Below are 24,009 nucleotides of genomic sequence, written 5' to 3'. Positions count from 1 at the left end.
GGAAAGCAGACTGCCCACTGGACACAACAGGGCCATTTTCACCCAGAGGCCTGTGGGAGCAGATCCTATGGAAAGGGGAGATGAACATTCCGTGAAGACTGGTACTTTTCCAGGCTTTATTTGTAGCAGATGAGCTAAAGAAACCTTACATGGAACTCCATATATATATATATATATATATATATATATATATATATATATATATAATGTGTGTGTGTGTGTGTGTATAAATAATTGATTTCAGAGAGGGAGGGAGAGAGAAACATCAATGATGAGAGAGGATCTCTGATCAGCTGCCTCCTGCAAGACCCCCCACTGAGGATCAAGCCTGAAACCTGGGCATGTGCCTTGACCAGGAATTGAACTATAACCTCCTGTTGTACTGGAACTCCATTTTATAAAATAGCATCATCAAAAGATCACAGCCAACGCCTCACCCGTCCTTAGTCACGTGGATATCATGTACCTGGTACAAAGCACCAAGAGGAGCCCTTCACCCCGTGGCATCCTTCTCCAAAATGCAGAACCCGGTCTGACCACGAGAAAAGATCAGAGCACCCCTGATTAAGGGACTTTGTACACGAGAGCTGACCCATCCCCTTCGAAACTGTCAAAGTCCTAGAAGACAAAGACAGATGGAGAAACTGTACAGATGGGAGGAACTAAGGAGAAATCATGACTTAATTCAGTGTAGGATCCTGGATTGTATCCTGGAACCAAACAAGGAAGCATGTGGGAAAACTGGCGTAGTTTAAATCGAGTCTGTAGTTCGTGGTATCACCCTGGGGTGACAGTATCAGGATTGCTCCTTATATTACCATTATGAGCAGCTGGGTGGAGGCTATGCAGGAACTGGCTGTGCTGTCTTTGTAGTTTCTCCATAAATCCAAAATTATTTCACAATTAAACGTTGTTTTTAAATGGTAGCCCCAAGAGAGCGTGGCAGCTTGGAGTTGGGATTGAAATGGCAAGGAGGAAGGAGGAAGATGTCCAAAGCCTGTGCCTCAAGGACATCCTCTTGCTCCCTTCACACACACACACACACACACACACCCTACTATTCACCTCTTGGGAGCCACAGGATGTATTTTGAAAATGATTTTGCTCACCGCTTCATTATTATATTTGATTTTTTTTGTGTGTGTGAGTGTTGCAACCATGTGAAATGTGTTACGCTCCCATTCTACAGATGCAGAAACTTTAGGGAAGTTTATTGCCAAGGCCACTGGGCTGGGAAGAGAAAGAGTCAGGATGCAAACCCTAACTCTCAGGCACCCAAGCCTGGCTATGCCCGTCTTTGGGCATTGCCTGCGGCTTGTGCCTCACTTCCTGAGACCATGGAGGTCTCCTTCTTCAGGAAATGAGTCCCCTGTCCTCAGCCCCCAGGCCCCCTCCCTGATATCTGGGTTCTGGGACACAACCACCAACGCACTGATTTGGACTTTGCAGCGGTCAGCCTTTTCCAGCCGGAGTTTGGGCTCCAGTCAAGAGGGCGGTGTCAGTAAAGAAGGTGGAAATCAGAACAAAGTCAAGTCCATGGCAAGTCAGCTGCTGGCCAAGTTCGAGGAGAGCTCTCGGAACCCTTCACTCCTGAAGCAGGTGAGTCCCATCACATGCTCACATGCAGCCTTCTTGGTGACCAGAACTGAGAAGCCAGCAGAAATGTTCTGGCTAGTGATGGATTTCAGGTATGCCAGCCACACCTTGCTCAAGCAAGCCTTCTTCCAGACCTGGGGTCAGCAGAATTTTCTAAAAGGGGCCAGGTAGCCAATACTTTAGACTTCAGGAGCCATCTGATCTCTCTTCAGCTACTCAACTCTGCCATTGTTGCAGGAAAGCAGCCGTAGACAATTCCTAAACCAATGTGTATGCAAGTGTTCCAATAAAACTTTATTTACAAAACAGGCTGCAGGCTCAATTGCCTGTTCTGCGTTAGAGAAGAACCCTTTCCCTACTTTGGCTTTACTTTGCAACCATGACTTGGTTTGCTGCTATCTATGAGATGTGCAGCGGGAGGAAGCTTTAGAGTGTTGACTGCCTGGAAGAGCACCAAGTCCTTGTTGAGAAGACCCACCCAACAAGGGGAAACTGGGTCAGGGGTCTTAGCTTACTGTGGGCCTGCAGCAATGGAGAGCAACTTCCCCAGTGTTGTGGTGCCTCTCTCTCTTCCCTCGGGTCAGGTTGGCAGGGCTGAGTGTCTGACCAGGGTGAAGGTGAGGCTGACGGCGGGCAAAGCTGAGGTCAGGCATCAGGCAGAGCTGACCTCTCCTGGACTCTGGCTTGGGGTCTGCATTGCATGGCTCAGTTGGCTCCCCTGAAGGCTTCTGGGATGCCACTGCCACATTACCAAAGCCTGGGGCAAGGGGGCTGATCTTTCTTTGGACAACACCTGTCCCGTGACAGATGAGGCTCCTCTCAGGAGGAGGGCAGACTCTAGGTTAATTCGGTTTTTAGGTGATCACAGAGGTCCCCTTGGTCTTGAGGTGGACCGTGCTCCTCCAGACAAACGGACCTTTCCAGGAAGCCAGGCTTTCATATAAGGGGGTCATTTTCTGAGACTTCTACTCTGACGTTTTGTCTCACTTGCCCCTCTGGAGGCTGGTCCCTTGCAGCCCTGAGTGTTGCTAGAGCTTCTCCCATCAGCTCCTGTCCCCTGGTAGGCCGGAAGCTCTTCCATTTCCAGCAGACTCGGGGGCCGGCCACCCTGGCCAGGCATGGGCTCTGGCAGGGCCTGTCCAGTGTCCAGGTCTGAGCCAACAGCAAGGCCTCCCTGAATACACACTTTGTCCCCGAGGAGGGGACTCCGGGCCTTGCTGTCCGCCTGGACAGAGAGCCAGGGCTCAGGTTTCCTGGCAGGAGCCTGGCCAGAGCTCAGCCCATGGCACACTTGCTCTCTCTGCACCTGAAAACTCTCGCTCCCCACCTCCCTTCCTCTCCTCCTCCCTCTCAGTCTGACTCAGCCTTTTCCTTCGTGTTTCCTGCGGCTGCTATTTTGGACTTCCCGTCCTCCTCCCAGGAACGCCATGTCTCGGGGACAGGTAAGCCTGTCCTTCGCTCGTCCTCTGACCCTCCTGTTCACTCTCGCTGTCTCCAGCCAGAAGATCTCACCGCCAGCCCGCCGCCTCCTCTGAAAAGGCAGGTAGGGCTCCTCCCACTGGACGGGGTCTTGGTGGAGTCAGAGGGGACTCTGATGCAGAGGGGTGGGCTCAGTCAGCCTCTGCACACCCGAGTAGGGCTGATCGTAGGTTCTCTGGGGAGGCAGACACAGCATGCTGTCCTTCCATACATGCCATTGGTCCTGGGTATCTGCTGTGCTTCTCTCTGGTGGTCTGTTTGCTTGGGGACACAGTCTGCACCACACAGTCTGCGGCCTATTTTGTCAGATGCCCCCGGAACACAGCTTTAGCTGCAGACCACTTACCTAGGCTGATGTGAAAAGGGATGAGGAAGTAGCAGTGATGGCGGAGTGGGTGTAGGTGGCCCGTTTGGCTGCCCGCCTTGAAGGGGGAAGGCTGGGGTGGGGCGCAGTCCCCCTGGCGCCCTAGTAGACGAGCACCTCGCAGGTGCAGCGGCAGCATGCGCTGTGGCTTTCCCTAGCCGGCATCTCTGGGTTGGGAATGTGCACAGACTCACTGTTTTGACCATAGCATACAGAGACGGCTGGACAGCATGAGACATGTGTGTTGCTTCTGGGCAGTGGAGTTGAATGAGGTCAGTGTGGGCATGAAGCAGAGATGTTGTCTTAGTGTATAATAATTATCTAATGGACATTTGTTTTTCTTCAATTAAAAAAAAAATGGAGTACTTAAAAAATACCAGTCTCTGGTGCCCATCCCAAGACCAATTCAACGAGAACCTCCGGAAGTCAGACCCGTTCTTGGGTATTTTGTTAAAGGGCCCTGGTGGCTGCAGTGTGTGTCTAGGGTTGAGAATATGGGTTGTACTGGTTTTGATTCGGTGGGTCTGGAAGGAGGCTCAACAGTTACGTTAAGGAGGATGTTAGATTTATATAATGTTATTAGCCAGAATAAATTAAAAAGGAAATGTAAGAGAGAGAGAGAAAGGAAGGAAGGAAAGAAGGAAGGAAGGAAGGAAGGAAGGAAGGAAGGAAGGAAGGAAGGAAGGAAGGAAGGAAGGAAGAAAGAAAGAAAGAAAGAAAGAAAGAAAGAAAGAAAGAAAGAAAGAAAGAAAGAAAGAAAGAAAGAAAAGGAGATATCAGGTGATCCTGGTGCAGATGGTAGACCATCAATCAGCGCCTGAGGTTAGTTTGGAATCTTACTCAAAGTGACACCTGGTGTGCCCTGGGCCCCTGGTCCTCCTGGGATCCTCATGTTGGGGATCCTCATGTTGTGGGGGAGGGGGTGCAATGCAAGGGCCCTAGTAGGGAAGGAAGCTTGATTTGTCTTCTCTCCAGTTCCCCTCCGTGGTTGTGACGGGGCATGTGCTCCGAGAGATAAATCAAGTGCCTGCTGGCGGAGAGTGCCCGAGCCGGCCCCGCAGAGCCCGAGCCCAGTCTGACCTGCAGCTGGGGGGGCGCGAAGAAATCCCTGCCTGCCAGGGGGCGCTGGCCCTGTCGGGGGTGCTGCGGCGGCTGCAGCTAGTGGAGGAGAAGATTCTCCAGGTGAAAGCCTCACCCTGCGCCCTGCCTCTGCCGGGGTCAGAGAGGGGTGCCTTCCATTCCCCTTCCTCCTCCGCCTGCCCAGGGTGGGTTTCTTCTCTCACTGTTCATGCCCTGTCCCCCATCCTGTGTGTGGGGAGTGAGACAAGCCTGCCTAACTGCCCTCCACACCCCACCACCCCTGTCTCTGTCACTCTCTCTTTTTCTTTCTCCTTTCTCACTTTGGCTGCAGAAGAGGGCTCAGAACTTGGCCAACAGGGAATTTCACAAAAAGAACATTAAGGAGAAGGCGGCTCACCTGGCCTCCATGTTTGGACATGGGGATTTCCCTCAGGTAAATGGGGTCTCCCAGCCCCAGGAGCCCGGACATCGGACAGCCCGTGAGGCGGTCATGACTCAGTCTCTGGAGCTCCCGTTTCCTCCTTCCCAGTGCTTTTATAGCATGAGGCACGGTCCGTTTGTCCAGCCACTGAAGAATTCAAGGCGCTGTCTAAAAAAGATGCAAATAAGAACGCTTAAAATAAGTAGATAAGTCGGGACAAAGGGAAAACCAAGGAAAGAAGTGAAGAGCTCACTCAGGTCAAAGGTAAATGTTACTGAACAGGAACACGGGCTGTTAGAATAGGCTCTGAGCTTCCTAAGAGCCAGCACAAAGGAAAACTGGTCAGTTGCAAGAATTACATGACAGCACCTCTAAGGTGTAAACAGCCCAGTTGTTCATGATGTTTGGGGGCCTGACGGAGACTCTCCCCTTGGCCTTAATCAGGGAAACACGGCGAAAGCGGTCAGCCCCATGCTATAACCTGCACTCCGCTTTCCCAAAAGGCAGCACAGGGCCAAGAATAATGGCTTTGCCTTAAAACAGTGGTCGGCAAACTCACTAGTCAGCAGTACAACAATTGAAATTTATTTTGAGTTTTAAATTTTTAAAACTTAAACTTCTTCTAATGCCACTTCTTCAAAATAGACTCTCCCAGGCCATGGTATTTTATGGAAGAGCCAAACTCAAGGGGCCAAAGAGCCGAATGTGGCTCAAGAGCTGCAGTTTGCCGACCATAGCCTTAGAATACAAAGCCTGCCCCCTCCCTACCCCCCCGCCCCCCATGAGCCAGGTGCTTATTTAGAAACTTGCAGAAAAGAAGAGTGTGTGCAGGCAAAAGGACAAAAGAATTGATAGGAGGTCCCACAGCACCTATATGCATGAGACGTTCTTTTGCAATAAACCTGGTCTCTAGAACATTCCTCCCGGGGCCTCTCACTCGGCCTCCTCTAGAGTCACTGACATGGGAAGGAGGCTTTGCATTTATTTAGCTCATTTTTAGGTGGCGCAGGTGCCTGCAGCTGCAGAGGCTATCTGCCCCGGAGTAGCCCAGGCTTCTCCTTTGCTAAACTTGCACCTACCACTTTCTACCAGACCCCAGAGTGAGGGACTCGGGACATGGCTGGTATCTGTGGCACACACAGGTAGGAACAGGGTGCACCTGCTCCAGCTGTTACAGTGTGACAAGGGAGTTGGAGCAGAAAATGGAGCCAGCAGCCAGACAGCCCTGCTGGGCTCCAGTGGCAGAGGCCTCTGCTTGGTCCGAAGAGGCGGGCCTGGATGCGCCTTCCCCTCCTGGCATGCGTAGGCAGGGGCTGCCCCCTGGCGAGCATGCTGTGCCTGGCCGGGGATAACCACTCTCCTCTGTTTCTGTTCTGTGCAGAATAAGCTCCTCTCTAAAGACCTGTCTCATACTCAGCCTCCGTCTTCTCCCTCCTGCCTTCCATCTCCTGACCCAGCAGCTGCCGCTTCCTCTCCGTCGGCTGTTGACTCTGTTTCTCCTGCCAGAAAGGTAGTTGTCCCGAACCATCAGCTCCCTCCACTCCCTGCATGTTCTGAGACGCCCCGCTCTGCTCGGCCTGCACAGCCAGCTGAGCTGGGCCTGGCAGATGGAAATCTATAAGATACTTCCCAATGGGCCCGGATTTGGTTCTGGTTTTGGGTTGGATCTGGCAACATCACAGAATCAGGCAGCACTCAAAAACTCATCTAACACCGCTCATTCGTCCAGCAAGCTTTAGTTAGACACACCGTATGCCAGCCACTGTGCCAGGTGCTGAGGAGAGAAATAGGAGGTTTCTCTTACTACAGTCTAGATGGCACACAGCACATCATCCTAGACATAAGGAACTTTTTACCATATGAAATTGCTGCTATTTGGCTATTTCTGACCTAACAAAATGGCAGTTTCATGTGGCGAACCTAATATAACACTACACATGAATTCTAGGAGAGGCATAAAGGGCAAGGTTGTAGGAACTCCGAGGGGAGAGGCCTGAAAGGATTCACAGGAGGGGGGGTAGGTGCTGAATGGTGGAGGTTATAAGGAGGATTTGCTGAGAAAGGTGGAGGGGGAGAGTATTTTATTTTATTTATTTATTTTTATTAGTATTTAATGTATTTTTATTTTGAATACAAATAAAATTATTAAGTGCAGATAGACTGAGTAACAATGAAGGAGGCTATAGAAAATAAATTGAAATATCAATGATAATATTATGTTTATATTTTGTTCATTTGTTCACTTTATATACATCTTCGATTATTATTGTTTGCCAGGCATCTACTTTTTTTTTTTTTTTTATCAAGAAATAAGCAGAGAAAATATCATTTTAGACCTTTTAGGGACATCAGAGAACATAGAAGAGTTCAGAAACGAATAATAGTTTAATATATCAGAAATATTCATTGCTTTATTCATTCAACAATATATCTTGTAGAAAAGTGAAGGAAGCCAGAATGGTAAGCAGAAGGCAACACACACTTCCTTTCTTTTTAACATTTTCCTTCTATAGATACCGGAATCAAACCTGAGACCTTTCAGTCCGCAGGGGGAGAGTATTTTAGAAAGGACCTGGCATGTGCAAAGGCAGGCAGACAGGACTGCAGGGGTGGAGGGTCAGAATTCTGGTGAGACTTGAACTTGGGGATGAAAGTATTCATGGGGTGCAGAGAGTGAGGATGAAAGCGAGCCCACTCTTCTCGTGTTAAGGAATGCCTTTGGTTCCTCTTCCCATGAGCAAGTGAAGGCTCTTCTCGTGTTCTAGAAGGGTGACGTGGAGAGCTTTGCGGAGGTTGGCTTGGAGGGAAGGAGGAGGAAGGAGGTGGGGAGCTGCCTCTGTTTAAACTGATCATGAAATGCACCGTGAGCAACTGTTACATGTGGGCTCTGGGCACTTTGCATGTTTCCCCTTGTCCTCCTGATACCAATATGCTAAGAACATCCCCAGGCTGGGAGGGAGAGGGGCAGCCTCCGGAGAAGCATGGCCGTGGGATGGATGAGCCTGGAAACGGATGTGAGGTCACGTCTTTAGCCGTAGCACGTGGCAGTGGCTTTGGAGTCTCTTCCGCACAGACTGTGCTCCTTTGCACACATCCAGTCTGTCCAGCGGCCGCCTGTGCTGAGCTCGGCCAGTGGGGCTGAATGTCCCCCATCAGAGTGACTACTCATTTGCCACTGAGCTGTTAGCTGATGCACAGACCAGCTCCCTGCCGCTGCGTTAGTGGGAAATTAGGAATTACCTCCTGGTGTGTAGCTGGGGACTAGACCCCCTTTTACCCCAGCACTGTGGGAAGAAGGGTATAGATACCATCTCTAAGAAAGAAGCAAGCAAGGAATCTTATCAGCCCCCACCCCCCCTACCTTTTCCAAGGTCACCATCATGGTGTGACAAATCCCTGGAATGGAGAAACACATTTTCTGTCTTCAAGTCCACTGGACATAGCTAAGGCTGCCTAGCCGGTATGGCTCAGTGGTTGAGCATCATCCTATGAACTAAGAAATCACAATTCAATTCCCAGTCAGAACCCATGCTGGGGTTGTGGGCTTGATCCCCAGTGTGGAGGAGGCAGACGATCAATGATTCTTATAATTGACTAGAGGCCCAATGCATGACATTGGTGCACTGGAGGGGGGTGTGGGCCCCTCAGCCCAGTCTGTGTCTCCTCTTGTAGTCCAGGACCCCTCGGGGGATATCCGACTGCCAGCTTAGGCCCGCTCCCCAGCCACGAGCCTGGCTTGTGGCTGAGCGGCGCTACCCCTTTGGGAGCACACTGGCTATCAAGGGACTGCTCCTGCGTTGAGCATCTGCCCCATGGTGGTCAGTGCACCTCATAGTGACTGGTCATTCTGCTGTTCGGACAATTTGCATATTGAGGTTTTATTTATATAGGATATTTCTATCTCTCACTCTCCCTTCTTCTCTTATATCAATAAAAATATATTTACAAAAAGAAGGAGAAGAAAATAGCCAAGGCTGAGATGCCCACGTCTTGTCCCAGGTCAGCTTTTGATCAGTCTCCTCACCTGTCTGGCCTCCATTCTCTCATGTACAAGGGCATGATTCCTGGCTCATGTGATGGTGAGCTGTATGGGTGGAGACTGGCATTTCTGCCATCAGCCTCACAAAAAGCACTCCTCACGGAAGGGCAAAAAGGCTACTCTGAAGTGAGGAGTGCTTCCTGCTGTGGAAAAAGGTGAGGGCACTTGAGCATAGACAGACAGTAGCTCATGCTCGGGGCTAAGCCATCAGCCCACGCCTTGCTAGTTTCTGGCCAGCCCCTCTCTGGCTGGTCCTGGTCAAGGCCCTCTCTTGCCTCTGCTTTTCTTTTGACCTCAGGATGGCCTGGCTTGCTCACTGCCCTGTCGGGGCTGAGGACAGAGCCACCACACTTCCCCACTTTCCCTGACGTGGTTTCTGTAGGTATTAATTCCCTAGGTGATGGCAAAAGGCAGCTGCCTGGGTGCATGTGGGGCATCTGGTGTGACAGATGCTTCTTGTCAGCGGGATTGTCTCCTGTCACAGCTTCACAGGAGGCCCTGGCCACCGCTTCCCCAATGGCTCTTCAAACAGCATCACACCGAGGGCACTCAGTGAGTCAATGAGGAAGCGTTCACTCATTAGATAAATATTTGTTGAGTGACAGCTTGATGTCAGCATCTCAGGTTCTTGAGATGTGCATCAGTGAGCAGGAGTTATGTCCCTGCCCTGATGGGACTTGCCTCCTAGTAGGAGGGATAACCAACAGCTATATGATACAGAAGTAAGTTATGCCATATGTCAGAAGATAAGATGATACTTCCTATGGAAAATTAGCAGATAGCAGGGGCTTGGCATGCAAGGGGAGGGTAGCAATTTTAATCGGGTAACAGGAGGTCCTTCCTGGGAAAGTGAGAACCGAGCAGAAGCCACAGAACAGAAAATGGGGAGGAGACGAGTGCCCAGGGGTCCTAGTGCTAATGGAGGGAGGGCTGCAGATGGGGTGGGCTTTGGGATGGCCAACCCCAGGCCCCTGGCTACCACCTCTAGAGCTTTTCTTCTTTGTTCCTTGTTTCTCTCCGATTTTTCTTTTTTCTTATCCCATCTCCTAAGCCAACCTTAGCCATCAAATGATGGTGTAGCTGGGCTGTCTTAATAGCATCCACCGTGTGTGCCTTTCACAGAAGTGTGGCTGGGAATGATGGGGGGGCTCTCGGAAAGGGCCAGGGCAAGTCACTTACCCTCTCTGTGCTTTCGTTTCTCCATTTGCGAAAAGCACCCAGGTTGTACCTGATGCTCACGGAGCCTCCAGGGCTCACTGTGAAGCCATTGTAAGCACTAAGGAGAGAATGTTGCCAGCTGTATGGTCACCCCGCCCCCCCCCCCCAACTTCCCTCCCTCTCTTACCACACCCCACCATTGACTCTGCAGTGGGCTGTGCACATGCAGAATCCATCAGAGTGAGGTCTCCCCATAGACGAGATGCCTACCCCTTACATTCAGCTGGTGGGGCTCAGGGAGTCTCCCTCCTGAGAGCCTCCTGCTTCTTCCAACAGATTGTGGGCTTCTCTCGTGGCCCAGTGACCCGAGTCTCCCTCTGTACAGGAGAGCTGGGTTAAGGGAAGTGCACTTGGGAACTGATGCTAGTCTGTGGCCACTCAGGGCTGCCTGTCCCTGTTCCCATCCTAGCGCCCCCACACTGCAACTTTGCGGATCCAGGATAATCACCTCCTCATGGGAGCAGACGTAGCTGGACTGGCCATCAGGAGCACAAGTTACTCACGGGGACAGAAACCTGGGCCACCGACTGCCTTCAGACTACACAAACCCACCCTCTCAGGCGGATGTTCTGCCTTAAATTTCAGAGTGATACTGCTGGTTTTTGTTTGTTTGTTTAGTTTTGACCTGAACAGTTTCAGAGAATCTTGAGGCCTTCCCATTTAGGGCCCAGATTCTTACCCCAGAGTCTTGTCTTTCTAGACCTTAGACCAGTGGTCGGCAAACTACGCGATCCACATGCGGCTCTTTGGCCCCTTGAGTGTGGCTCTTTCACAAAATACCATGTGCGGGCGTGCCCGTACAGTGTGATTGAAACTTTGTGGCCCGTGCACAGAAGTTCGTTTTCGACTCTCGAAAGAAATTTCGATCGTTGTACTGTTGATATTTGTCTCCGTTGACTAATGAGTTTGCCGACCACTGCCTTAGACTATGGAATCACATCCAGTCTTATGTCCTCAGCACCGCCAGACTCATCCATCCCATCAAACCAGCCCACCTGCAGCGTGTCAGCCCCCCTCACCTGTTAGTTGACTTCTTCATTTAAGAAGGGTGGCCACTGCCCCTCTGGCTTCTGCCCGGCTGCTAGCCATGTGCCCTCTGCTGAGCTATTGTTAAGAACAACGTAGAGGCTGAGGGTTTGCACAGCTGATCAAGAGGGACGGCCTCATGGGGCTGGGCACTGTGGGTAGTCCTCCCGGGTCTGAGAGCAGTGTGCATTGCAAAGGGAGTTTTCTCTCCCCTCCTGGGTGTTTGCTTTAAAACTGGATTTGCAGGGTTTACTCTAGAGCTTTGCATGTTTGCAGGAAGCTGGGCAGTCGCAGGCCGCAATCTGCTTTGGTCTCATCTGACACAGGATAGATCTCAAGGTTGCCTCCAACCTCACCGTCCTCCTCTCTGTCCCAGAGATAAGCTAGGCAGCTCATTGGATGTATCCTACGTGCAACCCCGCCGGGGCGGTTCCCCTGTGCAGAGTGCTGGCGGCAGGGAGGCAGGCTGCTGTAGGGAGAAGGCTATGGGCTTGGCGTCAGAGCACCGATTGCTGCGTGACGTGGGGCAAGTCGGTGGGCCGCTCAGCCCTTAGTTTCCCAACCTGTAGACCGGAGATGACAGCGGCTACTCCTCAGGGTGATTGGAATAAGGCAGTGACCTCACGTGGTAAAAATGCCTAAAGCAAGCCCTGAATGTGCTGGCTGTTTTCCCAGTGGAGGAGAATTCTAGAAGAAAGCGCGTTCACCTAAAATGCAAGTTGAGTCCTCTCTTTCCGAAGACAAAGAACGCACCTGCACGTTTCCGTTTTCATCCTGGCCACTTGGGAGCAGTGCGGCCGCAGGGAGTTAGGGGCTCCCAGAGCCACAGCTGCCCGTGGCAGTAAGACCCACCCACAGGCCATGAGGGTTAGATGCATATGCTGAAGAGCACAGCGCCGGGCACCAGAGTCAAAGGCACAGATATGGGCTCCCACTCAGGGGGGTGCTGTCATAGCCCCAAAGGCCTGCCTGTGTCTCAGCTCTGAGCATGTAATATCCAGACCCCTTCAGGAAAGGGGGTCTCACCATGCCCTCCCTTCCCCTGGCATGTGGCTGAGGACTCGGCCCACTAGCTTGTTCCCTGCTGCTTCCCAGGCAGGGACTCCTCAGTGAGGATCATCCTTGCCCAGCAGGCCCAGGAGAGGTCCTTGGGCCCTGCCTGTGGAAACCTCCCCCTCTGGTGTCTCTTCCACCCCCACCTCACCCCCCGCTCCAAGGCCCTGGGAGCTTCCCTCTCACCCAGCCTGACCCCTGTGGGCTTTACGAGGCTCCCAGCAGGCCTGGTGGCCACAGGTGGCCCAGCTCTGGGGAGAAGCACAGCCTGGACACCTGGTATTCTTGGCTGAGTTCTAGGTCCAAGGGAGCAGGGCGGGGGTGTGGGGGTGGACATGACCATTGTTTGGAGACAAAAGGGCCTGGGAGCCTGCTTCCTCCTTCATTCAGCGCATCTGCTCTGTGCTAGGGGTGGAGAGGTGACTAAGACAGGGTCACGATGTCAGGGAATGCAAACCAGAGAGGAGAGAGGCCGGCTCGGAGCAGGGCGAGAAAGGCTCCAGCAGCCAGGCAGAGGCCATCCTATTCCGAGCCGGGAGTAATGGGATTGCTTTAGGAATGTCTCCTTGTGGAGATCTAGTCATCGTCCGCAGCCTCTGGCGATGGAGCTTGTGGCAGTAATTACATCCCCGTTAGAATCTGCTGAGAAAAGCCAGCCGCTCGTCCTTGGTGAGCCTCGTTGTTCTTAGCGTGCAGAGCCCAGTGAGGGCCGTCTACAGAGGAGAAAGGTCCCAGAACACAGACCTGTGAAGCTGCACAGACAGTGATGCTTTGGACTCACTAACTTGGCAGATGCCTAGTGTTCTTGGAGGCTCAGTGCCATAGGAGGCCCAGCGCTGTCACCGAGTGAGAAGTGAATGCAACTGGGAGGAAGGGGCCTTCCTGGCCAGGTCTGGTCTTCACCCTGACATCCCCTGGCAAGGGGACTGTACAGTGCCCTGTGCTGTTAGAACCCCTGAGCAGGCTCACGGCTCACAGATGTGTTGGGACAACAGCCCCAGCCACCGCACAGCCCTCCGCGTGCTTCCTTAATTGCTCCCTAAGTCAGCATTACACGGGAGCTCAGCGATACAAAGTGCTTATTAGCTAAGTGGTTAATAAGGCCTCATTAGGGACTTGTAGCAAAGCCCCAGAAAGCACAGTCTCAGTCTCTGCTGACTCGGGAGGCCATGGCTGCCCGTGGGTATCCCGGCCTCACCATGGTGACGTTCTGGAGAAGCACACGGAGCTGGCCCCCATGCTGGGCCAGAGGAGATGGCCACACCAGGGCAGTGTGGATGGACAGGGGGGTAACTCTGGCCTTCCCTCTTTATTCTGATATAAAACCAGAAAGTTCTTCCTATGCTGCAGACCCTCTCTGAGGGGCCCGGGGTGGGGCCTGGCAGGGGATGGAGCATCAGGCGAATAGTAGCCTGTTGCCCTCAGCCAGTGCACCTGAGCATTTCTCGAAAGCAGGAGCCAAGGGTCTTGGCATTTGTGACGATTGCAGAGTGTGTGCTTGAAAGCAGAACCCTATCTCTCCCAGGCCGGGCCAGCGGGGAGGGGGCAGTGACGGCTCGGCAGCTGCTGCTTCTGAGAGGGGCAGGCGTTGTAGAGTCGAGGGGCCAGTTGCCGCAGCCACGTTCTCCACAATCCCCCACCTACCCACCCCCAACCACAAGCATGCTCTGGAGCAGCGGGTCCAACGTTGCTGTTAGGTTGGGGTTCCCTCAGTGAGAAGGAGGGTGAGTGTCCCTCTCCCAGCCGGTTTAGCAGCCCCTTCCTAACGTACATGCGGACATTTATTTGCTAAGTGACCTTGGTTAGACCCTTCCTCTCTCTGGACTCTGTCACCCCATCTGTGCGCTTATTGACTCCTGAAGGCCCCGCACCCCCAGTGGGTGCAGTTCTCCGAGTCACCAGGCTCCCCAAGGGTCAAAGGGCTCCATCTGTCCTTCGCTCCATCGGCAGTGCCTGTGCCCGCTCTGGGCTGGGTCTACCTGTCGCAGGTCACCAGGTGCTGTTTGCATGTGGGTGTGGAGCCCCGTCTCACATCCAGCCCTTCCCTGCTTTCCTTCTCAGTGCTAACTGGCCTTGCCTTGTCTCTGTCTCCTCTCCCTCTGCTCTCGGGTAGCTGACGGTAGGGAAAGTGTCCAGCGGAATAGGGGCTGCAGCCGAAGTCCTGGTCAATCTGTACATGAATGATCACAGGCCTAAGGCCCAGGCCACCTCTCCAGACCTGGTAAGAACGCACCCCCAGCGTCCCCCGCAGACTCCGGCCCTGGCCTCCCGGGGAGGGCACCCAGGACCCAGAGAGGAGGGCCTGGCCCTCTCCAAGGTGCCCCTTCTCGTGGACAGAGGGGGTGGGAATGGCCGGATCAGAGCAGAGGAAGAGGGAGGCTGCATATCCTTTAAGACAAACCACCCGGCCACCTTGGGGGTTGTTTCCCAAGGCCAAGCACCTTCGCTGCTGCCGGGAGCTCAGCGAAAGGCCCAGCGAGGCCTTCACGCGGCCAGGCATCCCTTTCTGTCCATGGTTAGTGTCCAAGGAGCCCTTTGCATTAGGTTGAGAATTCAGTGGTGGAAAAACATTCCTTTTTTTTTTTTTTTTTAATTCTCCCTTTCTCAGACTGATGGCCACTTCCTGCCATCCCCAGAGATTTGAGCTGACAATCCCTTTTGCTTCCTTTGGGCACATTCCCTAGAATCACTCAGGGTCACCCCTGTGCTCCCCTCCCCCTCCTTCTTTTATTTAGGAGTTCGACTGGAGCCTGGTGGCTGGGGGGCACAGCCTCTCCCTTTCTGCAATTCTCTTGAACAGTTTTTAATTTTTTTTCTTGAACAGTTTTGACGCCACAATTTTCCCTGCCTGACTGAAGTAGCTGCAGGGGACAGAAGATGTAGAAAACATTCTTTCAATGACCTCACTCTATACCCGACAGCACTTACCCGTGGGGCAGGCAGCTGGAGAGGGTGTCACTGGGCAGGCATATCTGTGAGAAATGCCCACACCTCGCCCAGGAGACATCACCCCCTCCTGAAACCAGCGCAGCCCAGCTGGGGGACAGGCCCCCTCCTCCAGGCCTGCCTGTGGCCGGCTGGCGTGGTATACAATGGACAGCAGCCCCTGCAGTTTGGGGGGCCCTGTGGGGCTCATTTCTTCCCACTCTCTTTGCTGCAGCGTCTGCAGTGACCTGAGCAGAGCCAGGAAGTCCCCAGGACCAGGCTGGAATGTCTAACAGCCGGGGCCTCTTGCTCCAAAGCTCCTAACACCTTGCTCTTTCTCTGGTGCCCTGTGCTCCCCAGGAGACGACTCGAAAGGCCTTTCCCCTGAACCTGGGCGGCAGCGACACCTGCTTCTTCTGCAAGAAGCGCGTGTACGTGATGGAGAGGCTGAGCGCCGAGGGCCACTTCTTCCACCGGGAGTGTTTCCGCTGCAGCGTCTGCGCCACCACCCTGCGCCTGGCCGCCTACGCCTTCGACTGCGAGGAAGGTGAGCGCCTTCCTCCAGGGACAGCCCTGTGGGCTCCTGTCCCTCTGGGGGCTCTGGGACACCCAGCAACTCCCAGGGAGCTCAGTGTCCTGGGGAAAGCTTTCCAGGGAGTCAGGGTCCTCTGGACAGAGAAGCCACCTGCAGGGGGCAGGGAGCAGCTGGCAGGGGGCAGGAGGCAGGGGGCAGGGGGAGAGGGGGAGAGGCAGCGCCCACACCTGGTGGGTGCCGTCCCTGAGGGCACCTGCTGCGTGCCGCCAGCTCTGTGTATGTTTTCTCGTTCGGTCTCACCGCCTTCCATCTCCCCAAGGCGGTGGAGACACGTGCTCAGCAGCACACCGCTCATGTCATACGGGTCCAATAGATGGCAGCATGTGGATGGGAGGAGTATTGGTAATGTGGGCACTCGAAAAATAACCACCCATAGTAGCATCCTTTCTGACGAGGAGCTGATCAGAGGTCACGGGAGAAGGAATTGCACTCATTTGGACGTAGGGTCGTTTTTTTAATTTTCAGCCTTGGACATTTGCACTGTCAGATAAGATGACATTGCTCATGACTTCAGACCTTCAAAGGCAAGTGCCAGGTTCAAATCTAGGCTGTGGCACTTCCTAGCCCCGTCACCTTGGGCCCGTTCTCTGACCTCCTGGTCCCTCAGTTTTCTCGTCTGTAAAATGAGGATACCAGTAGTACCTAGCGCCTGAGGTTGTTGTGAGGGTGGGTGAGTTCATCCTCAGGGAGCATTTAGAAGAGTGCCTGCTATACTGTGAGTCCCACAGAAGCGCTCCCTACCATTACCATTATCCCCATCGCGGTTGCCACTGACATAACAGTGAGCAAAGAAGGCTTTTCTGGAAAGCGTGCCAGGACCCTGGGCAGCAGCCGGGGTCCCAGTGTGTGTCCCACCTAGGCTTTTCCTTCCCATCTCCGCTGCCATCTGTGCCAGGCCTTCCCCACCCCAGGGTCCCAGAAAGGAGGAGGAGGAGCTAGAAATAGTGCTGCTGTCCCTTTCGCTGCCGCACAACTGGTCCTGGGAAGAGACCTGGCCTTCGTTTGGTTTGGGGATCCGCTGAGGGGTTCAACCCCATCCCTCTGAGGCAGCAAAGGGTCCTAGGCCTTGAATCAGTGCCCCTTTAAGACCAGAGACAGAAGCCCCTTCCCGAGAGGGAGCTGCCCGGGGTTTGTTCCCGTGACTGGCGTTGTCTGACCTGGACAGGGGTGGGCACTTGGCTCAGGTCTCCTATGTGTCTGGCTTACAGGGGAAAACACACACACACACACACACACACACACACACACACAAACACAACAAAAAACACACACCTGTGTGTGCGCGTTTCTTTTTACAGGCAAGTTTTTCTGCAAGCCTCATTTCATTCACTGTAAAACCAATACTCAGCAACGGAAGAGACGGGCAGATCTGAAGCAACAAAGAGAGGTACATTTTGCCTTGGAACGGGGAAGGGCTCTGGGCAGGAGGAGGTTTTCAAGGGTTCCTGCACTCTGGGCCAACATCTCTGGCCCTAGAGGGACCGAGACTCGTAGATGAGGAAGAGGGCTCTCCGTCCTGCTGTGATGGTGCCTTTGCCTCAGTCAGTTCAGAAGACCTCCAAAGTGTATCCCTCTGTCCTCCTCCCCTGCGCGCCCCCCTTCCGACCCCATCCCCCTGTGCCAACTCCCAGGTACATGGCTGTGCTGGCCTCTCAGGAGAAGCCCAGAGAGCTTTCCCATGTGCCAGGGATGGGGCTATTGGCTCAACCATGCAAAACTTACCAGTTGTCTCCCCATGGTTGCTGGGCCCTGTCTTCTCCACGCCTCCCTCCAGCCACCCTCCCCCTCCGCCCCGCACCAGAAACACAGGGCACTGTTTGTAGGGATGTCTAGTATGGGGCCAACCTTTGCTGAGGTTTCCAAGTCCTTTCTCAAGGCCAGTGGTCTGCAAGCTCATTAGTCAACAGAGCCAAATATCAACAGTACAATGATTGAAATTTCTTTTGAGAGCCAAATTTTTTAAACTTAAATGTCTTCTAACGCCACTTTTTAAAAATAGACTAGCCCAGGCCATGGCATTTTGTAGAAGAGCCACACTCAAGGGGCCAAAGAGGCGCATGTGGCTCACGAGCCACAGTTTGCCAACCACGGCCCTTGGCCCTTGGAAATCAGCAATGTGATGAGGGACAGGCTTGTTATAGTGCCCCCTCTGGCAGCTCTTAGCAAATACCTCCATGGCTTACCAGCCCAGAGCCACCACTGACAGTTTTTTGCCCCCCAATAACGCGTTAATCTAGGCTCAATGCAGAAAAAAGTGGATAAGTTAATTAGATACATAAAGAAAGTTAAAGCGCCCACTGCCACTCTATCATGAGAAAACAGTGATTTTGTGACAGGTGCTTCCTCCCAGACTTCCTCTGTGCAAGAATTGTATCTGGTCAGAATCCTACCGCTACAGTTTCCCATGACATTACAACTCCTTTTAGAGCACAGAATTGGGTGCCTAAAAGACATGGTCAATAATTTATTTAGTGACTCCCATATTGTTGAATGTTCATGTTGTTTAACACATTTATCTTATGTTTATAGTGAACATCTTTGCACATGCATACTTATCCATATTTCAAATTATTCACTTAAGACAGATGATTAGAAATGTGATTAGAGTCAAAGGACGTGTGTTGTAAAGGATTGTGAGCCCCGTGATCAATCTGTCCCCCAGGAAAGGTGTGCCCATGGTCAGCGCCCCTTCGGCAGTGCATGGGCATGAGATTATTTGAGGCTGGTTCTGCCAAGTTCTAATGTAGATATTGTATATATAAGTCTATATAACCGCTTGTCTCGTAGAGAGAGAGAGAGAGCGCACCAGAATAGGTTAGACTTTGTTGCTATAGTAAGCTCAAATGTTTTAAAATGTATTTTTATTGATTTCAGAGAGGCAGGGAGAGGGAGAGAGAGACAGAAGCATCAATGAGAGAGAATCGTTGATCGGTTGCCTCCTGCATGCCCCACACTGGAGATCGAAGATCGAGTCTGTTATCCAGGCATGGGCCCTTGGCCAGAATCCAACCGTGACCTCCTGGTTCATAGGTCAAAGCTCAAGTTCTATTTTTACTGGCTCTCTCTGTCTGCTTTGCCAGAGGGTTCCTGTGGGAGAATCGTGTACTCACTGCCTCTCTTTGATGGTTCTCAGGAGGCGGGAATGTGGCCGGAGCACGAAGCCCCTCGGCAAGAACCTCCCACAGAAAGCTCTTGTGCAGCCGCTGCCCTGGGCCCCGCAACGGGCAGCCCCCCAGGTATCACCACCTCCTCCTTTAGGAAGGCGCTAAGCTGGCCTCTCAGGCTGCCCTGGGGCCTGCTCCACCTCCCCCGGAGCCTGCTTAACTGGATCCGGGGACTCCTGCGCGCCCTCGGCCTGCATTTCAGGGACAATGCTTACAACTACTGCTTCACGTATGAGCTCCTGAGCCTCGGGCTGCCCCTCCTGTGGGTGCTCTCCGAGGTCCTGGCTTCCATGTACCGGGAGTCCGAGGAGTCCCTCGAGAGCATCCGCGACTGGGTGCTCGGGCACTTCCCCGGCAAGCTCTATTGATGGGCGCTGCCCCAAGGGCAGATGGCCACGTGTTTGCGAAAGCCAAAGAGCTGGCCGCCCGCGCCAGCCTTGTCAGGGTGCTGGGGCCAGCGCGACATGAAGGATGTTTTTTACAGATCTGCATTTCTTTTATACCAAAGTGAACTGTATTTCTAGGTTTACATTTCAATATTTAATTTTTAATAATCCAAGAACAAGCATTTTTTTTTTTTTTTTACCATGCGTGTTGAAATTTTGAAACACGGGTTAGAAGTTTATAACTGGTAGGACAAACCCCTTCAACACCCGTCAGTTGCAGTAATAGTCATTGCCTGCCACGTTACAGGTTTGGGCTTTATGTTAGCAAAAGTGAGCGTGCCATCTCCTGACCAGGGCCTCTCGATTTATGTACCCGGATGCCACTTGTCAAGGGGAGAGGGGGGCAATTATTTTGCAACATGGAAGCATACTCATGTTAGAAGAGAAGAGTAGGAGAATCATGTAGAATTAAGCGTGCAAAGCACATGGCAGTGTGTAGCTGGCTGTTCTGTGTCCTCCCTCTCAGACTGTTTTGCTCCCTTGTTTTGATGTAAAACCCCACCTCCCATCCCAAATTACAAACAAATGATAGAGAACCCTGGGGTTTAGTGCAATTGCTACAAACAAGCATTTTCCCTGCCCACCACCGAGCACTGCAGAAAAGCCCATTGGCACCTGACCCCACCGAGCCCCATTGGGTCAGCAGGCGGCCTGGACCCAAAGCCCCCACCCCTGGGGCTCCTTATCAGGCTCCCAGCCCAGGCTCCCTTTTGAGCCAAGGCCCCTCAGGATCCTTCATGGTCAGGCTGAAGGAGGAATCTGCCCTCTCCGTCCTGTCCTTTGGGACTGAGGGCATCTGTTAGCACCTCAGGGTAATATTTCTGGGAAGCAAGCACTGCTTGCAGACGTGCTGGCTGCTTAGCCACTCGAGCTGGCAACCCAGGCATGTGCATATTTGGTCAAAGCAGTCCAAAACCATTTTTTTTTTCACGCTGTCCCAGGAAAGGAATGCATAAGACCTCCAGAGAGAAGGTCCCCCGTGTCTTGATTGGCAGGGAAGGCTGGGAGTGGAAGCTGTACATTGACTGATGCAAAGAAATATATCCTATTAGGGGCAAAACCAAGCATTGGCCTACCTGCATTCTTCCCTCTGAGCGTCCAGAGGAGGCCTAAGCTGCCCGCGCCACGTTGCCTGGACATGCACAGCTGCTGGGTCCGGTGGGACAAGGGAGAGGCTGACAGAAAAAGGCCCTGCCCTGCCCCGTGTAGCTAGAGTTGCCAAGCCGGACACACTTCCACACATTGTCCCCCTAGAGATCTATCTCCTCAAGTCCACGTGGGGGTGGAACCAGGTGAGGGTTTGGAGCAGGAGCTCCTGAGGGCTTGGAGATGGCCCGTTCCTACAGGGTGAGAAGGGGGAAGGCATTTCTACAAACACTTCCTTGAAGTCCTCGGGGAGAACGGGGGATGGCTGAGGCCACGCCCGTGGGGACCGACACCTCAGTCCTGGTGGAGCCTGTTCTCAGTCCGATGACTTGCATTGTGTTTTCCCAACGCTGTGCTGGGATTGTCACGTTCAGCGTGGCGGGAGGAGTCCTCGAGTCACTGTATGTTTGATTCCAGAAGGCAGGCTCTCTGGGTCCCGCCCGTGAGAACACACGCTCAGCGGTGTCACTGTCCCCGTCAGCGCAGGGCAGGCCGAGGAGCCCTGTGCGGGCTCCGGGAGCCACAGTTAGAATCGCCGAGAAGGTCACGGGTGGCCCTAAAGGGACATGTTTGCATTCCTCTGGTGAGACAGGGTGTGCCTGTCAGTCTGTATGTTCTGTGACTTTGAACCTTCCTGGTGGGCAGCACCGAACACACAGTGGATCCCAGGCTGAGGGGGTGGGGGTGGGGGTGGGGGCGGGGCTCTAAGCCTCCACAATGGGTTCAAGAGCGACTATAAGACACTGGACACTGGAGTAAAACCAGGGCCGAGAGGACATGGGGGCCGTGGGTGCAGATGCCAACCACACGGGCCCACTGCTGCAGGGATGGGCTGCGCACCACCAGGAAGGTTCCCCTGTCCGGAGCAAGCCGTGAGCGTGTGGGGGAGTGTCCCCGTTGTAAACGATTGCCTTGTTTCCCTTGATTCCCACGTCTCCTCTCGTTGTCGGTCGTTTTCCTTTCCCCCTCCTCCCCCACCCCCCAAAAAAACAAAACTAAACTCTCGTTTCTGTCTCTCTCTTTCCAACCTTGCACTGTGGCCGTCAGTTCCTTTCAGCCTTCCAGTGCTGCACCCACTTCTTGGCTGACACACTTCTGCTATCTGAGGTGACTGGTTTTCTTGCGGATTTTCAGAGAGTGGGGCTGACTAACCCCTACGCCGCTTTCTGCACCGTCCTCCCGCCGCGGCCTTGGTTGTGCTCACTGCAAGCGTCTTGTGTACTAACGACTCCTTGGGTGGCATGGTGGGTGAACAGCGTGGGGCGGTGTTCAGCGCCAAAGCTGTTTCCGACTCCACTGACCTGGGAGCCGGCAGCCCGGCCCCGCCAGGTGCATGCCCACCTGCCCCTCTGTGGCTTGCTCGCATGCTTTGCCGGTTGCATTGACTAAGCCAAACCAAACCGCTAACTTTCCTGGGAGGGTTGGCTCTGACGGGAGACAGTGCCGTAGGGGGGCTCGGTCACCTGTGAAAAGAACACCTCTGCCTAGGAGCCTCTGAAAAAGCTCGTGCATACCAGCTTCAACTGGTTCTGATCTGGAGATCATCGATGTCCTTGATCAAAACCAGAGGCCACCCTTTTCGGAGGGATGAAAGCAGTACGCCCAGCTTCCTCACCCCCTCCATCCACACTCTGCCCTTGGCCACATGCCGCAGTTTTCCTAGCACGCCCCTTCCCTGCTGCAGCCTGCCCCACCCATAGCTGATGAGGGTCAGTGTCACCTCAGGCTGCTAAGTGTTGCCGTGGTGGCTCTCTCTTACCTCTCATGGCTCACAAAGCCGCCGAGGAGACAGAAGCTGTCCGAGAGCCACTGCGCCCCAGACTAGGGATGGCCTTGAGAAAGGATTCAGTCCACCCCAGGCCTACAGCGGCCAGGTCCTGTGCATACCCCGCCCAAACCCCCAGGCCTGCTCAAAGCTGCTCTCTCTGCTGACTCGTTCCCTGGAGCAGCAGGACAGTCCAAGTGCCAGGCACTGCAGGCCAGGGCCTCAGGTCTCAGGCTGCATGCGGCATCTGCCCTGCACGTGGCCCCGACACGCTGACCCCGGGCCTGGCTGCCCCACCCTGCATGCTGCATCCCTCACTGCCCCCGTGCAGATCCCAGTCATTGCTCTCTCTCATCTTCTCTTGCAGAGTCTCCCTCCCTTTATAGAGTGTCAACCAAAGACTTCCCTCCCCTACCCCAGCCCCCTCGTCAGCTAGCCCCCCCCCCCCCCCCGCCCCAGCGCATGTTTGTGACCCTCCGTGGTCACGTCCAGTGCCACACCGAACCCTGTATTTTGCACACAGCGAACGATGTTTAGCTTTATTTATGGTATATGATGCTGTAAATGGAAATAAATGTGGTTCTTTATAAAGCTCCTCCGTTTCCTCTCTTCTTTGCCATGGAAGCTGCTCAGACCTGGAACACGAGCATTCATTGAGGGGGCCGGTCTTCCCTAACCTGCCGGTGGGAACTTGCACACGTGGTGCCGAGGGGCTCTCTGGGGCTGCGCTGGGCACTCTGGACGTAAATATTACCCGAGGGTAATATTTGGAAAAGATCCCCCATGCTCCTGGGCCCCGCTTTGGGATCTCCTTCTTGAAAGCTCATGGTACTTTTCTGCTCTAGATGCAGGACATAGCTGGAGAGGATCAGTGTCACCTCAGCTGCTGGGAACTAGACTGGCTTAGCAGCCGAGGGCACCCACTTTCCCAGGCCTCCGAGCCTCAGACCTGACATGCCCACATGGGTTCCTGTGTAACGGAGGCTGCTCTCAGCCGTTGTGTGCCGATTCAGCTCAGTGATGGGCGAAAGGTCAGAAGGAAGGAGCAGGCGTTGGTTTGAAGATGGCGCATGGCAGGTGTGCTCATCCCGACAAAGGGCCATCTGTGATCCTAAGACACCTGTCCTGCCCCCAGGGCTCAAGGACTCCGTGTCTCAGGCTGCCAGCTCCACTCACAGGGCCACTATCAGGTGCTGGTCTGACTCTAGGCTGTCCTTAAAGGAAGGGTTTCCTACCTTCAGACACCTGCTCCCCAGCCTCTCCAGGGTGGGAGGCCTGCTGGTGCCAGGCTGTGGGCAGCTGAGCTTCTGACACTGGCATGAAACTCACCTGTGAATCCATGGGCCCGCGTGCCTCTCAAGGGGCATTTCTGGGGCCCGGGGCCTCTCGCCCAGCGGCAGATGCCTGAAACTGCCTTCAGAGCTGCCTGGGGTCATGACCGAGGTGAGATCCTCTTACCCAGGTGAGATCCTGTGCCCCTTCCCACGAAAGAAAGGTGTTGGGGACTGAAGTCAGGGGCTGAGGTAGGCAAGTAACTCATTCTTTTAGTCATGTCTCTGTTTGAGTATTGTCTAGGCATATATAGGCTGGGTCCAGCAATGTGGCCGTGAGCCACACAGACTCTGCCTCTGCCTGCACATGGGAATGTGTGTGTCTTGGGACTGTGTACCGGACTTGATTTGTTTGGTTCAT

At 53.7% G+C, this 24,009-nt stretch overlaps 1 protein-coding gene and 1 pseudogene across 9 annotated transcripts in view; one reads left to right on the top strand and one right to left on the bottom strand.

Moving 5' to 3' along the window:
- MICAL2 (microtubule associated monooxygenase, calponin and LIM domain containing 2) overlaps positions 1 to 24,009 on the top strand; it is a 195,337-nt gene that overhangs the window by 109,744 nt on the left and 61,584 nt on the right. Inside the window, exons 17-27 of one of the 9 annotated variants that reach the window (XM_045577657.1) lie at positions 1,450 to 1,599; positions 2,951 to 3,139; positions 4,415 to 4,621; positions 4,851 to 4,952; positions 6,322 to 6,450; positions 14,390 to 14,497; positions 15,562 to 15,748; positions 17,095 to 17,183; positions 18,930 to 19,032; positions 21,600 to 21,659; positions 22,685 to 22,908. In XM_045577657.1, the coding sequence (XP_045433613.1) occupies positions 1,450 to 1,599; positions 2,951 to 3,139; positions 4,415 to 4,621; positions 4,851 to 4,952; positions 6,322 to 6,450; positions 14,390 to 14,497; positions 15,562 to 15,748; positions 17,095 to 17,183; positions 18,930 to 19,032; positions 21,600 to 21,640 (1,305 nt within the window). In that variant the 3' untranslated portion in view covers positions 21,641 to 21,659; positions 22,685 to 22,908. Of the gene's footprint in view, positions 1 to 1,449; positions 1,600 to 2,950; positions 3,140 to 4,414; positions 4,622 to 4,850; positions 4,953 to 6,321; positions 6,451 to 14,389; positions 14,498 to 15,436; positions 15,464 to 15,561; positions 15,749 to 17,094; positions 17,184 to 18,929; positions 22,909 to 24,009 lie in introns of those variants that run through there. The other 8 variants (XM_045577658.1, XR_006740833.1, XM_036427856.2 and 5 more) reach the window with 8 other exon arrangements.
- Positions 18,550 to 18,658, bottom strand: LOC118713833 (annotated as a pseudogene).

This window comes from Pipistrellus kuhlii, unplaced genomic scaffold (genome assembly GCF_014108245.1).
Source record: "Pipistrellus kuhlii isolate mPipKuh1 unplaced genomic scaffold, mPipKuh1.p scaffold_m20_p_9, whole genome shotgun sequence".
NCBI classification, from domain to species: Eukaryota; Metazoa; Chordata; class Mammalia; order Chiroptera; family Vespertilionidae; genus Pipistrellus; species Pipistrellus kuhlii.
Note: the sequence above shows the minus strand (reverse complement) of the source record. Positions and strands in the feature narration are given on the sequence as shown.